Here is a 12,757-nt window from a genome sequence, read left to right as displayed (position 1 = left end):
TTAAAAAGGAAGTACTGACACATGCTTCTGTGACAGACTGGCACTTGGGACCCTTGGCTGCAGTGCTTGTACCAGGACAAATGTCTCCTTGAGCAATTAAAAATGTAAAGAACCTATACAAGGGACTGAAATGAACAGGTAAGGGTTTTCTTGCTGAGGAGATGAAAATATCCTGGACTTAGTGACGACAGTTGCACACTGTGAATGTACTAAAAACCATTGAATTGTGCCCTTTAAAAATGGTTAAATTTTGGGGGGCAAATTTGTTTTAATAAAAAGTTAGAAAAAACCCAAACACTTGAGGGCTTACTCTATATAAGATACCATCCTTACTGAAATGCATTATTTTTTTAACTATCTTATTTGGCTGTGCTGGAACTTCACTGAGGCATGTGGAATCTAGTGACCTGACCAGGAATCGAACCTGGGCCCCCTGCAGTGGGAGGGTGGAGTCTTAGCTGCTGGACTGACAGGGAAGTCCCTAAAATGCATGTTTTGTGACCCTCTCAACAATCTGGGGTCTTCACTCAGACCATCCCTTTGGGCCACATTGATGCAGTGCTTCTATAAGCCAGACGCCAGGTAAACTATTTCATATATTGACTTAATAATCATAACTGACCCATTCTCAAGAGATGAGGCAACGGGTAGAGACCAGGTCATCTGCAGGAAAAGGGAAAAGGCAGGGCTTGCTATAGCCTGAGCTCCTGATGCGGAGCTTCCCTGCAAAGTCCACAGGCCCACAGTCCTGATGGAGGTGCTGGGATGGGGCCTGGGCCCCGCCACCCCTGAACCCCAAGTTTGGTGCCTGCCCTACCCTCCGACCTCAGCTGTGGGCAGGGTTGCAGGGACCCTCTAGACTTTTCACTGCAGTGTTGGGTGCCTTGTCCCCACACCTTACCCCTTCTGTTCTTTTCATTATTGTTTATACCTTTCTCTCTCCTGAGGGTCCCCACATAGGCTTTTCATCTTTATGTCCCTACCCAGCACAGACCTTTGCACCTAGTGACTGCCACTCTGGTGTCTGTTACATAAAAATGTGATGGGAGGTTATGCAGTGGATGCTTGCCTTGCGGGGGTGTGTGTGGCCAGGTTTCCCGCTCTGTTCAAAACCCATCGTTCTCTAAAAAATGGCACTCATTCACTGAAGTGGAAACAACCAGTGCTCTGGAGCGCAGTGTTTCCTTGTTCTGTGCACAGCCTACCCTACAACAAAAGCAGTTTTCCCAACAATTTATTTTTCATTTATTCAATCAGCTTAACTTGCAAATTATGCCTTTGAAAGGTTGTTGCTGAACCATGTAAAACGCCGGGATTCTTGGCCTCCATAGAAGAATTCAATCCAGGCCAGTGACAAGGCTTGATCGCTCAGAGCTTTTGTGTAATAAAGTTTTATTAAAGTATAAAAGAGACAGAGAAAGCTTCTGACATAGACATCAGAAGGGGGCAGAAAGAGTGCCGCCCTGCTAGTCTTTAGCCGGATGTTATATAGCTACTAGCAGTCTGCTAATTAGAGAAAGGAAATGTCTCAAACTTAGAGAGTGGCACCAGGCCCCTCACCCACAACATGCATTTTGAGATAACACTGGCACCAGGTGAGTCATCTCGGGCCATAAAACGATTGACATGAATCTTGAAGAAAGGCAGATTTCCAAGCAAATATATAGTTTCATTAACATAGATTAGGAGAACAATGTATGAGTATAACATACTGGTTTGTCAAGTCAGTTCTGAGCCTTTAGGTGGAACTGACTTGAAGACAGAGTCTAGGGTAAATACATAGTACATTAACATAGCTTAAGACAAACATTTCCATAAGAAAAATGCATTGGTTAGCTCAAGGTTTGGCCTTTAGGTGGAACTGACTTGAAGACAGTCTAGGGTAAATACATAGTTCATTAACATAGCTTAAGACAAACATTTCCATAAGAAAAATGCATTGGTTAGCTCAAGGTTTGAGAAAAGTTAAGTTCAGGTGGAACCAGGTGTCATTATGGCAACACAGAATTTTAAGAGAAACCTTTTTAAATTTGTATAGAGAAGTGGAAAAAATCTTAACCCTTGTAATTTGTTTCCTCCTGCCCCTTGAGAGAGAGAGAAAAAAATGCCTGACACTTGCAGGCTGTTCCCCCTGGCCTCCCTGCCTGTTACCCTCTCACCTTAAAATGACTGATAATTGAGGCTTGATAACGTAGATTTTCATTTGTTTTGTGAGCTCCTTCTAAAGTAAATGTCTCAGTATTTGGGTCAAACCATGATAATACCTGTATTAAGAATGGCGTAACACTAGAAAGGTCCTGTCCTCCGGCTGGAAGGTGAGAGATGGGGAAATGCTTGAGTTTTCACATGGGGATCACACTGAACGCATGAGTCAGAAACCAAGACTCTGAAACCTAACTGCAGGCAGGCATTCACACTCAGTTATCAAATGGATGCCGGGGTCAGACCTCCAATTCCTAAAAGTCAACAGAGTCCTTGAGACTACAAAATGACAGGGACTTCCCCGGTGGCTGAGACTCTGTGCTCCCCACGAAGGGGGCCTGGGTTCAGTTCCTGGTTGGGGAACTAGATACTGCAACTAAGACCTGGTACAGTCAAAAAAAAAAAAAAAAAAGAACAGAAGGAAAGGCTCTATGAAAAACACGCACATTCATGATGACAAAATACTCATTTTCCCTTGGGGGTTAGTGTTTTTTTTTTTTCTTCGATGTGTCTGGAGTCTTGGAAGCTTGAATACACTAATGTTCTCCTATAAACTGACCTTGAGAGCTTGTTTGGAGGTTCCAGCAGGTGGGTGCAGGTACTCACATATCCTTGATCAAAGAACGGTCCTCAATTGGGGAAGGTTGTCCTCTTCAGCGGAACGTGCAGCTCGCCTAGCCAACCAACCAGTCAAATCAACCCCGGCAGTCAATGGGGTGACAGATGACACAGCCAGATCACCCTCACAGAAGGTGTTTTTTAATAAAAATATTTTTATTAATTGGGCTTCCCTAGTAGTGGCTCAGTGGTAAAGAATCCACCCACTGATGCAGGAGATGCAGGTTCACGCCCTGGGTCAGGAAGATGCCCTAGAGGAGGAAATGGCAACCCGCTGCAGTATTCCTGCCTGGAGAATCCCCATGGACAGAGGCGCCTGGTGATTACAATGGACAGGGCTGCACAGAGTTGGACACAACTTAGCGACTGAACAGCAATGCTATCATTCTCTACAGGAAGAGAGCAGAGAGTCTAATCTCCCCTCAAGCAAGGCTGATCGAAATTTGCATTATATTGTTGATAACTAAGAAGAGTTTTTTTCCAACTTCAAATCACATTTCATTATTAGAAAGTCATATACATTTACATTTTTAGGATTGTTGTCAAATAACAATTTATTTTTTCTTAAAAAAAAAAAAAAGCAGCTCTTAAAACATGTTCCAGCACATTCAGTAGCAAAGATCTACCAGTGGTACACATATTAAGAAAACACACAGCAGGTTGGTAGTAGTTGGGCTGATTAAAATCTATACGCCTGGAAAGGTGGTTGTGCTTAATGTAGCTCTGAAGAATCAAAGTACAAAGCAATATATAAAAAAACAAGTCTGAAAACTTCAGAGACTTTTTAAGATAGACTTAATTTCTCGTGATTTTCCCAAAGCCAGTCATGATATTTATTTAACTTATGGTCTTCAGGGTGTACCTGGAAGAAATACAACACAGGAGACAGATGCCTTATGTAAGTTTGTCAGAAATGCATTTATAAAATTGGCTTTTTAAAGATATAGTGGTGGTGGTGGGGGTGTGTTTTCCCTGGTGGCGCAGTGGATAAGAATCCACCTGCCAATGAAGGGGACATAGGTTTGATCCCTGGTCTGGGAAGATCCCACATGCAGAGCAACCAAACCCACACACAACGACTGAAGTCCACGCAGCCTAGAGCCTGTGCTCTATAACAAGAGAAGTCGGTGTAATGAGAAGCCCGTACACCGCAATGAAGGCTAGCACCCGTTCATTGCAACCAGAGAAAGACCACACAAGGCAGTGAAGACCCAGTGCAGCCAAAAATAAATAAGTAAAATAAATAAAAATTATTAAAAAAAAAGATACCGTGGGGGAACACCATATGATGATATACCTGAAAAATTATAATAATCTGTAACCTAACAGGATTCACAAATGTTTAGAATTCTTTTTTTTTTTTTTTTAGAATTCTATCCTACATCAAAGGAATCATTCACAGTTTACAAGATACTTTCCAGTTTGGAAATGATCTTCCCCAGGACTCAGTGTGTGAGGTGGTGATAACGTGAGTCAAACACTAATAGGCTATTTTTCCAGAAGGAGGTTATAGACCCTGAGAGTTTTAAATGACCTGCTCAGGTCACAACAAACAGCAAAGCTGGGCTGGGCTTGGCCAGACCGAGCAGCTAAACACTTCAGGGCAAGTCACAGACTGAGGGGGCAGTGGGCCAGGCTCTGAGGCAGTGCCTACCGGCGGCCAGGATGCCTCCCGGATGCCTGCAGGCCGGGTGTGCGCGACAGAATGGGCGGCTGACGAAGGACCCATCGTCCATACAAACTGAGACCACCTAATCCACACCTGCCTGCTGTCTTTCAGGGGTGGGCTTGTGACGGCGAGTACGACCGTGACATGAGGAAAACGACATCGGGCCTGGAGACGGTACGTGAATGGGAATGACAGGAACAGGCCCAGAAGAGGCACACCAATGCGGGTCACCCAGAGGCCAGGGAGTCTTCATGAACTCGGGAAAACCTCTAGACCCTCTCCTGCTGTCAATAAACCCCAAGCCACCACTACCCCTCCAGCTTGGAGTGAAATGGGTTGTGATCGTAATAGCGAGTTATAAGAAATAGTTTGAACCACCATGGTGGACTTATTTTGCCCCAGAGACAAGGTGTGCTGGAGCTGGGCCTTACCTGCTTCCATTCATTGACGCAAAAAATTCGGTAGGAGTCATTGCCGTATTTGCCAATCCCGTGAAGCTCGATCGGGTACCTCCACTGCTTTGTCAGATATTCATCTGAGAACACAACACCCCACACATCAGGTCAGCCTCTAGAAAAATCCTTTCCCTAAAAAGGAGAAAGGGACGGGAAAGCATGTCTCCTAGTAGCCTCAGTGGTGACTGCTTCCTTCTGAATTCCTGCAGCGCCAAGCCCTGTCGGCTCTGCTCGTCTACCATGAACTCATCTCTATTGTTTGGAGCTGGGTTAACTGGACAGAGGGAACATCCCGAAGTCAGCTGGGCTTTCTGCTTCACTGCCTTCTTCCTCTAATCTCGCTCACATGGCCTGACCCAGTGGTGGGCAAAGATTTATCTCCTGGGTCAGTGGGAGACCATGATTTGGGGCAGGCGAACAATTTTCAAATGCCTTCGGAGCTTGGGAGGAAAGATCTCTATTAATGTCGCAACTGAAAACATTGAAATTTAAGGTACGGCCCTCTCTTAAATAGGCAGATTTTTATGTTTTCTGCTTTGGGTGTATGGGTAAAGTTACCGGAGAACTTGATAATGGTTTTCGCTCGATGATCGTAGAGACCAAGAGGTTTAAGAAGTTCTGAAACATCTCTCCAGTCTGCGGTCCTCGCTGCCTCAGCAGAAGGGTACTTCTCCAGAAACTGCCAGAGCACAGGGATGGCCATTTTGCCTGGGAAGTAGAAATAAGGATGCGATTACATGCCTCCGGATGGGTTGATTTTTGGTGCAGGTGCTTCCTTATCTATAGATCTCACATCAAAGTGAAGTGAAAAGTGTCTCTTGCATCTCCATTGAGTCACCCGGGAAACCAATGTCTTTTAATTGGTGGTTTAACAAGAAAGAAAGAATGAAAACAAAAAACACTCTCTATGTGAAATGTGCCTGGGTGGCGCCGATGGTAGAGAATCTGCCTGCAATGTGGGAGACCTGGGTTCAACCCCTGGTCGGGAAGATCCCCTGGAGAAGCGAATCACTCCAGTATTCTTGCCTGGAGAATCCTACGGGCAGAGGAGCCTGGCACGCTACTGTTTATGGAGTTGCGAAGAGTCGGACACGACTGAGCAATCAAGCATGAACGAGAAGACATTACCTAAATCAACAGCAACCACTTTCAAAGTCGATACCTAACATCATTAACCTATTTGGTTAGTTGACCAGATTATGCTGAAACCTGGCCTTGCACGATGTCAGTGTTTAAATAATCAGATCATCAGATAACTAGTGTAAAAGCACATCTAACACAAACATGCCACTGACATTAAAGAAAGCATCCAATGAAAAAGAAGTGCATTTATACATGACAGAGAGATGAGGAATCTTAAGTAACTGACTTTCACTGATGACCAAAAATAATTTGGAAGCAGAAAATAAATGACAATTTGCTCCTTAATGCAAAAAAATGCTGGTAATAGAGACACAGACATAGTACTGTAAAGCAATTATCTTTCAATTAAAAATAAATTTAATTATTAAAAAAAACAAAAAAAGCTGCTGGAGGTTGTCTAGTCTAACTTTCTCATAGGTGAAAAATTTGAGGATTAAAAGGAGGCCTCACCTGAGGTAAAAGTCAAACCTGAGGCCAGGCTGCCTAACCAATTCTCCTCAACACACAGTCTCTACTAAAGACAAAGATGAAAAGAATCCACAAACCTGTGGTTCGATTGAGAAATATAGTTGCAATGAGGAGCTTCCATGGATCATGAAAAAGAGTTTCCTGGACGAGATTAAAAGGTGACCGCGGAGGTGTCCACTTCTTAAAGGCCTTGCGTCGTGGGGGGCTAAGAGCTAAACAAACACACGGTATCAGAGCTGAGCACCTGAAACAGATTTAAAGTCTGGCTTTCTGACGAGAAAAGGGATACCTTCTTTATTGTATTTGCTGGAAAAATACAGGCTTGTTTTCCTTTTTTCTATTTGTGTCCGTGGGACGGTGTCTTCTGAAAAGGAAGAGTGAACACTGTTTACAGAATCTATGGTTCAGTCTACAGAAATACTCAGGACTGCAAATAACAATATACTACTACTAAAAAGCGTTTAGAATGTCCCAGGTGCTATTTAAGAGCTTCACAAAAATTAACCAATTTGATCCTACTAATGACCTAGGAGTTAGGCAGGTACGATTTTACCTCCACTTTGAAGATAGGGAAATTGAGGAACACAGAAGCTAGGTAACTTGCCCAAAGTCACACAGCTAGTAAGTGTCAGAGCTGAAATTCTCCTTTTTTTCTTATTAGCTATACTTCTTTGTTCTATTTAATTAGTGGTTAGAGCTGAAATTCTAATCCAGGCAACCTGGCTCCTGAGTCCATGCCTTTAACCACTCTGTTATACTAGTTCTCTTTGATTTATGTTCAGAGTTCACTATTTTCAGAAACTGGAAATAATATAGAATATTTTAAATTATGATATTTGTACAATGTGGTCATTAAAATATTTTAAGACTAGATCATGAATTTTTTCCCATGTTATTAATTTTTATGTGAAAAAAGCAATACTCAACACATGATTCCAATTTAGAAAAAAAGAAAAAATATGATACCAAATAGAAGGAAATAAACCAAAATGATATAACGGTTGTTGTTAACTTTTCTTGTAATTTTCTGTATTTTTCAAATATTCTGCAGTGAATACTTTTATCAGGAAAACAACAAAAAAGGATACACATAAAACAGAACCTGCAGAAAAGTCCAAAGATTTGGACCTTACAACACCAGAGGCCACTATCTATTGGGATGTTCAATTTAACAGACTCTTTAACCACCATTATTAGGCTTCTCAAGTTTCTAAAATCATCACATTTAATAATCCCTAGAGCCATACCCTCTAAATTTGCATGTCAGTTAATAATACCTTGTGTTTGTCTAGCGTGAAGCCATCTTTTTCACTTCCCATTTTACTTTACAACATTCATGATGTGAAAAACAGGACTAGTAAGGGTTACTGCTTGTATTTTACAGGTGTAGACTCTTAAGGCTTAGAAATTAAGCAACTATCTCAACAACAGCAAGATTGACTATAGATTGGGATATGTATCCATGTCTCCAGGTAATCAGTCTGGGGGTTTTTGCTATTCTAGTTTGAATAGGCAACTGCTGCTACTGCTAAGTCACTTCAGTAGTGTCTGACTCTGTGCAACCCCGTCCCTGGGATTCTCCAGGCAAGAACACTGGAGTGGGTTGCCATTTCCTTCTCCAATGCATAAAAGTGAAAAGTGAAAGTGAAGTCGCTCAGTCATGTCTGACTCTTCGAGACCCCATGGACTGCAGCCTACCAGGCTCCTCCGTCCATGGGATTTTCCAGGCAAGAGTACTGGAGTGGGGTGCCATTGCCTTCTCCGTTGAGTAGGCAAAGCCCAGTGGAAAGTAAAAAGAGTTAGAACAACGGAAACTGCTCTTACTACCTACTTGCTAATTTCTTCTGCGGATTCCTATAAGTATATGCTGTCTAAACCTTCTTATTAATAGGAGACTAAGTTCAGTTCACTAGGCAGTTTATAACTAAGACAATGGGAAAGTCTTTACTACTCCGTCAGACACCTAGTATTACCTACAGTAAACGTATCATCTCATGTTAAGAATAGACTTTATGCATGTGATGAATAGAATACTTGCATTTTAGTCACTAAAGGATGTTTTCAATATTTTATTTGCTCATTGTACTAGCAATAAATCTACATAAACTTCAAGACTGTAGGATGCTCAAGGTCTTTAATGGGCAGATTTGAAGAATTTTTATGCAGTTCCTAGGTGTATGTGGTCATCTTCTATTTAAGGCAGAGAAACTCCAGGCAGAGCAAAGACAGAATAAAACCATGAGGGGGACTAAGAGAAGGAACCAAGTCTAACCACCTGCTCTACGGGTCTGTCCCACGCTGTCTTCCCATAGGACTTTAAGTAAAATTACTATTCTTCTTTAAAGGAGTTATTAATTATATCATAATGACATAATGAATAACTAAGAGAGGGCTGCTCAAAGGTCTCCTTTTCATCTCCTATTCACTGAAGTATCATAAAGGCAAAACTGCTAAGCTCTGAACTCTGTATTAAGAGCATATTACAAATAATAGATGAACTATGTGATTAGTTTTGAATTATTTAGAGCTCTAAAGCATTTTAGAGTAGCACTACAACAGAAAATAAAAATGATTGTGATACATGCAAAATTAAACTGGAAGTCACACATCAGTAATAAGTAACAAGAGAAGATACTGGCTAATCTCAAACAGTTTATGTATAAAAGGAGTCTTCCTCAGACCTCACAAGGGAAGCCTTTTCTTCCCTCCAACGCTGTAAGATTACCGGCTGGACAAAAGGGAAGAAGGGACAGCACTGTGGACGAGAGTCCCAGGTGTTGTACTAGGGAGCCACGGCAGCAACTGCGGCACAGCTGCCCTCTGCTGGGGTCATCACGGCGGCAGCCCGCCACTGCCGCTCTGCCACGCCAAGGGGCTTAAACACCGGTTAGAGACAGCACTGGGGCCAGCTGGTGGGGTGTATCTGACAACAGGGCTCAAGAACTTCATTCTGTCCCCACATCCTAACTGGCTACAGGCAGGAAGTGCAAACTCCTCATCGCGCATTTAACAGCACTTTAGCGCACTGAATACCTTGAGATACTTTCGCAGACGTAGGGTTTTTCTCTGTTTGTGAGCTGTCATCTGTTTCAGAGCTACCTTCTGAAATGTCCCTATGCAAATGCTCCTTCCTCTCTCCAGCTTCTACTTTGGTTCTTATTTTCTCAGATTCTAAAAAGGTGTCCTCACACTTATTGTTGGGTTCTGCTTCTTTGGCCGAACATAATTTGCTTACGATGCCAGAAGGGATGTGTTCAACATTTGGTCCCAAACACGACGATTGTTTTTTACCAAGCCTCTCCTCTTCAGTGGTCACACTGAGGGCCTGGTCGCTGGCTCTGGCATCAGAGATGCAGCAAGTACCCTCAAGGTGACTTTCCTGTGCGGCAGGTTCACTTTGAGACTCCCCGTTACTTTGGACAGGATCTGGAAGACTCTCACAGCACCTTGTTTTCTTAGTTTGAATCTCTTTCAAAACAGTCACCTTTCTTTTGGACTTTCTAACCTTTCTGGAGGCAATATCATGAACACCCTCATCTTCTTTCAAGTTAGGTAGTTCTCCGCTATTCTGCAACTCCAAACTAGCACTTGGCAGGGGAAACGCATCTTTTTTCCACCTGCTTCGTGTCCTGAGGTTCCGGTTTGAACCGTTACTTTGGTTTTGCAGTTGGGATGTCAGAGAAGCTGTGTTTCGGTCTTTACATCCTGACTTGATGCTCCTTTCAGGACGTACACTAAAATCAAAGTCTTCTGGCTTAAGAGTAGTCTCTCCACTTTGGTGAAGATAATTAACAAGTGAACTTTTGGATCTGAACTTCTGTCCCTGTGGGCTAGAAAATGATATTAAAGAACACTTACTGCTAGTAAATAACAGTGATTTTTAAAAAGAACTGGGTCATGTTTCAGATTTTTTTTTAGTAATCTCTAAATTTTGCCATGGACATTTGCTATTTAAAATAAAAAACTGCTAAAAAGGTGCTTTTAAATAGCTTCCTCTTTGATAATACAATTTTACAAATATAACTCAAGTGCAGTCTTACCAGTAACCATTCGCAGTAGGAGAAAAGGTTAAGTATTTGTCCCCAGCTCACTGGATATAACTAACCAGTGACAATGAAGGAACAGAATCCATGATGGTTTTATGCTAAAGACAGAAAAAAGTCAAAATTTCTGCTATGCTTCCCTACCATCTGTCTAGACAAAATTATTTGGCTGTACTGTCTTTACCACCTTGCATGCTCACCTGATGAAATATATGTCGTATTTGCCTGCTGTTTTCCCAGATAACCTTTGCTTCACAACTCTTTCCCATCCGCACGGTACAGACTTTCGGCACTCTGTCACTGCATTCCCACCAGATTGAGCAGAAGCAATAGGCTCTTGTAGTGGGGGATTACAATCACTGCTGCTTTTCATCCCCATTTGTTTTTCATCCTCTCCCACTCTCTCTGACCCCAGAGCAACATCTTCCTCGCTGTAAAAAAAAAACAAAAAACAAAGGGCAAGTGATTAGCTCATTTAAAATTAATTTGATTCTGCTTATTCAGTTTCAGTCAGTGACAGAGAAGGAACTACATGGACTATGGGAGAGGTTACAGTCAGTATGGATCAGTCATGCTATGAGAGTATCTTCCTATTTCTCAATACCTTCCTGTCCTCCAATATGGGTTAAACAGGGTTGGAAATCTCTGCACAATGAAAAACTCAAGCACTTTGCTAGAAAAAAATTTTTTTTGTTAATCATTGAATAGCGCTGTAATAGAGGTTTCTGGTGACACTTGGCATAAATTGAAACATATGAACCAAGAGCCAAGTTTTTAACCTGGGGATACACAGAAAGGCTTAAAGGAGTTAGTGAGACATCCTCTTTCACCCTCCCCCCCAAATAAGTGAGGTAAAATTTTTAATATATGTGCATTTTGGGGGTGGTGGGAAAGTATCTATTACTTTCATCAGAAGTTGTAGCCCTCAAAAAGGTAAAGAACTTCTGATAAAGAATTTTCAAATTCTCATTCATTCTTGATCTGATAACCTTGTTAAGGTAGGTAGGATAAGGATTACTCTCATTTTATTAATAAAACTGAGTGACAGGAAGATTGTTACTTGCAGAAGAGATTCCAGAACCCATGTCTACTTAAATCCTGGTCTAATACTTCTGTCCCTGGACTACTGTCGAAAAACTTCAGTAGAGGGTATCCTAATCACTCAATCATACATTTTCAAAGTTGGATGAGTGTCTAGAGATGTCTGTCTAACCAACTTCTTTTCTACAAACAGGGAAACTAAGCCTGAATCAGTGATTAACTAGAATTAGAATCAAGGTCTTCCGATGCAATTTGGGGTTAATAATTTGTGGAATATGGGTGGATCCTGAGAAATTTCACCGTTCAGTTTTGGTGAAAAGGAAACTGAATCCTGGTGAAAACAGCACAAACTTTAAAATCAACAGAATGGGTTCAAATCCCAGCTTTTCCATTTACTACCTGTTTGATCCAAGAGCAAGTTACTTAACCTCTCAAAGTCTGTTTATCTATCTGTAAAAAGGAGGTGATACCTCTTTTAAGGTAGTTCTGAAGATCATATTGGGGGGGGGTAGGTAAGTCATCTTAGCCTCACCCCGCACATACACAAGTACTCAAACAATGACTGCACCTTCCTGTGTTACTTTCTCACAGTACCCATTTCTGGGGCGCTGCTGGCTGCTTAACACATCTCCTCCAAGGTCTTCCTCGGATCCTCAAGATGACATGATGATGATGATGACTGATGACTGATGATCCTCCAGTCAGATGACTGACTGACTCCCAGGCAGTCATCTCCTTGCACCAGAAAACCTCCCAGCTCCCTCGTCCAGCCCCTGCTTGCAGGAATTAATCCTGCCGGCCTCCAGGGCTCCATCCACCCTAGCTGAGAAAGGCCCAGCCACCTTCTACTCCCCCCTCCCCCCGCCCCATTCTCATTTTACAGGTGGTGAAGCTGAGGCCCGAAAGGGGACAATGACTTGCCGGAGGTCACACAGCCGGTCTGGGACAAGGCGCTCACGGTCGACGACCGAGGGGGCAGTTCCGCAGTCCCCCAGGCTCGGACTCTCCATCCCAGACGTGCCCCTCAAGTGGGCTCCAGCGGCAGCAACAGGCCAAGAGGGTGCGTCGCTCTCGGTGTGCAGCGGAGTAAGAAGTGAAAACTTCTTCAGTTCGGAGCG

At 42.7% G+C, this 12,757-nt stretch overlaps 1 protein-coding gene and 1 long non-coding RNA gene across 2 annotated transcripts in view; one reads left to right on the top strand and one right to left on the bottom strand.

The window, feature by feature from the left end:
- Positions 1 to 4,913, top strand: part of LOC110124145 (uncharacterized) — a 13,644-nt gene extending 8,731 nt beyond the window's left edge. Inside the window, exons 2-4 of the long non-coding RNA XR_002309673.2 lie at positions 37 to 138; positions 4,190 to 4,288; positions 4,601 to 4,913. This is a non-coding gene — a long non-coding RNA (uncharacterized lncRNA). The remainder of the gene's footprint in view (positions 1 to 36; positions 139 to 4,189; positions 4,289 to 4,600) is intronic.
- On the bottom strand, positions 2,956 to 12,757 carry MBD4 (methyl-CpG binding domain 4, DNA glycosylase). The gene is made up of 8 exons (XM_070463408.1): positions 12,557 to 12,757; positions 10,799 to 11,025; positions 9,589 to 10,385; positions 6,845 to 6,919; positions 6,633 to 6,767; positions 5,503 to 5,652; positions 4,921 to 5,024; positions 2,956 to 3,682 (listed from the first exon to the last, which is right to left on the bottom strand). The coding sequence occupies exons 1-8, from the start codon at positions 12,647 to 12,649 to the stop codon at positions 3,605 to 3,607; spliced, it is 1,659 nt and encodes a 552-aa protein (XP_070319509.1). The 5' UTR covers positions 12,650 to 12,757; the 3' UTR covers positions 2,956 to 3,604.

The sequence above is a fragment of the Odocoileus virginianus genome, unplaced genomic scaffold (genome assembly GCF_023699985.2).
Source record: "Odocoileus virginianus isolate 20LAN1187 ecotype Illinois unplaced genomic scaffold, Ovbor_1.2 Unplaced_Contig_2, whole genome shotgun sequence".
Taxonomy (NCBI): Eukaryota; Metazoa; Chordata; class Mammalia; order Artiodactyla; family Cervidae; genus Odocoileus; species Odocoileus virginianus.
This window is presented reverse-complemented; position numbering and strand designations above follow the sequence as displayed.

Coding starts and splice junctions, on each gene's coding strand:
- MBD4 (XM_070463408.1), bottom strand. CDS start 12,649: ATGGAGAGTCCGAGCCTGGGGGACTGCGGAACTGCCCCCTCGGTCGTC. Junction 6,920..9,588: donor GTCTGCGAAAGTATCTCAAG/GTATTCAGTGCG, acceptor CTTCCTTTTCAG/AAGACACCGTCCCACGGACA. Junction 5,653..6,632: donor ATTTCTCAATCGAACCACAG/GTTTGTGGATTC, acceptor TCTACTTCCCAG/GCAAAATGGCCATCCCTGTG.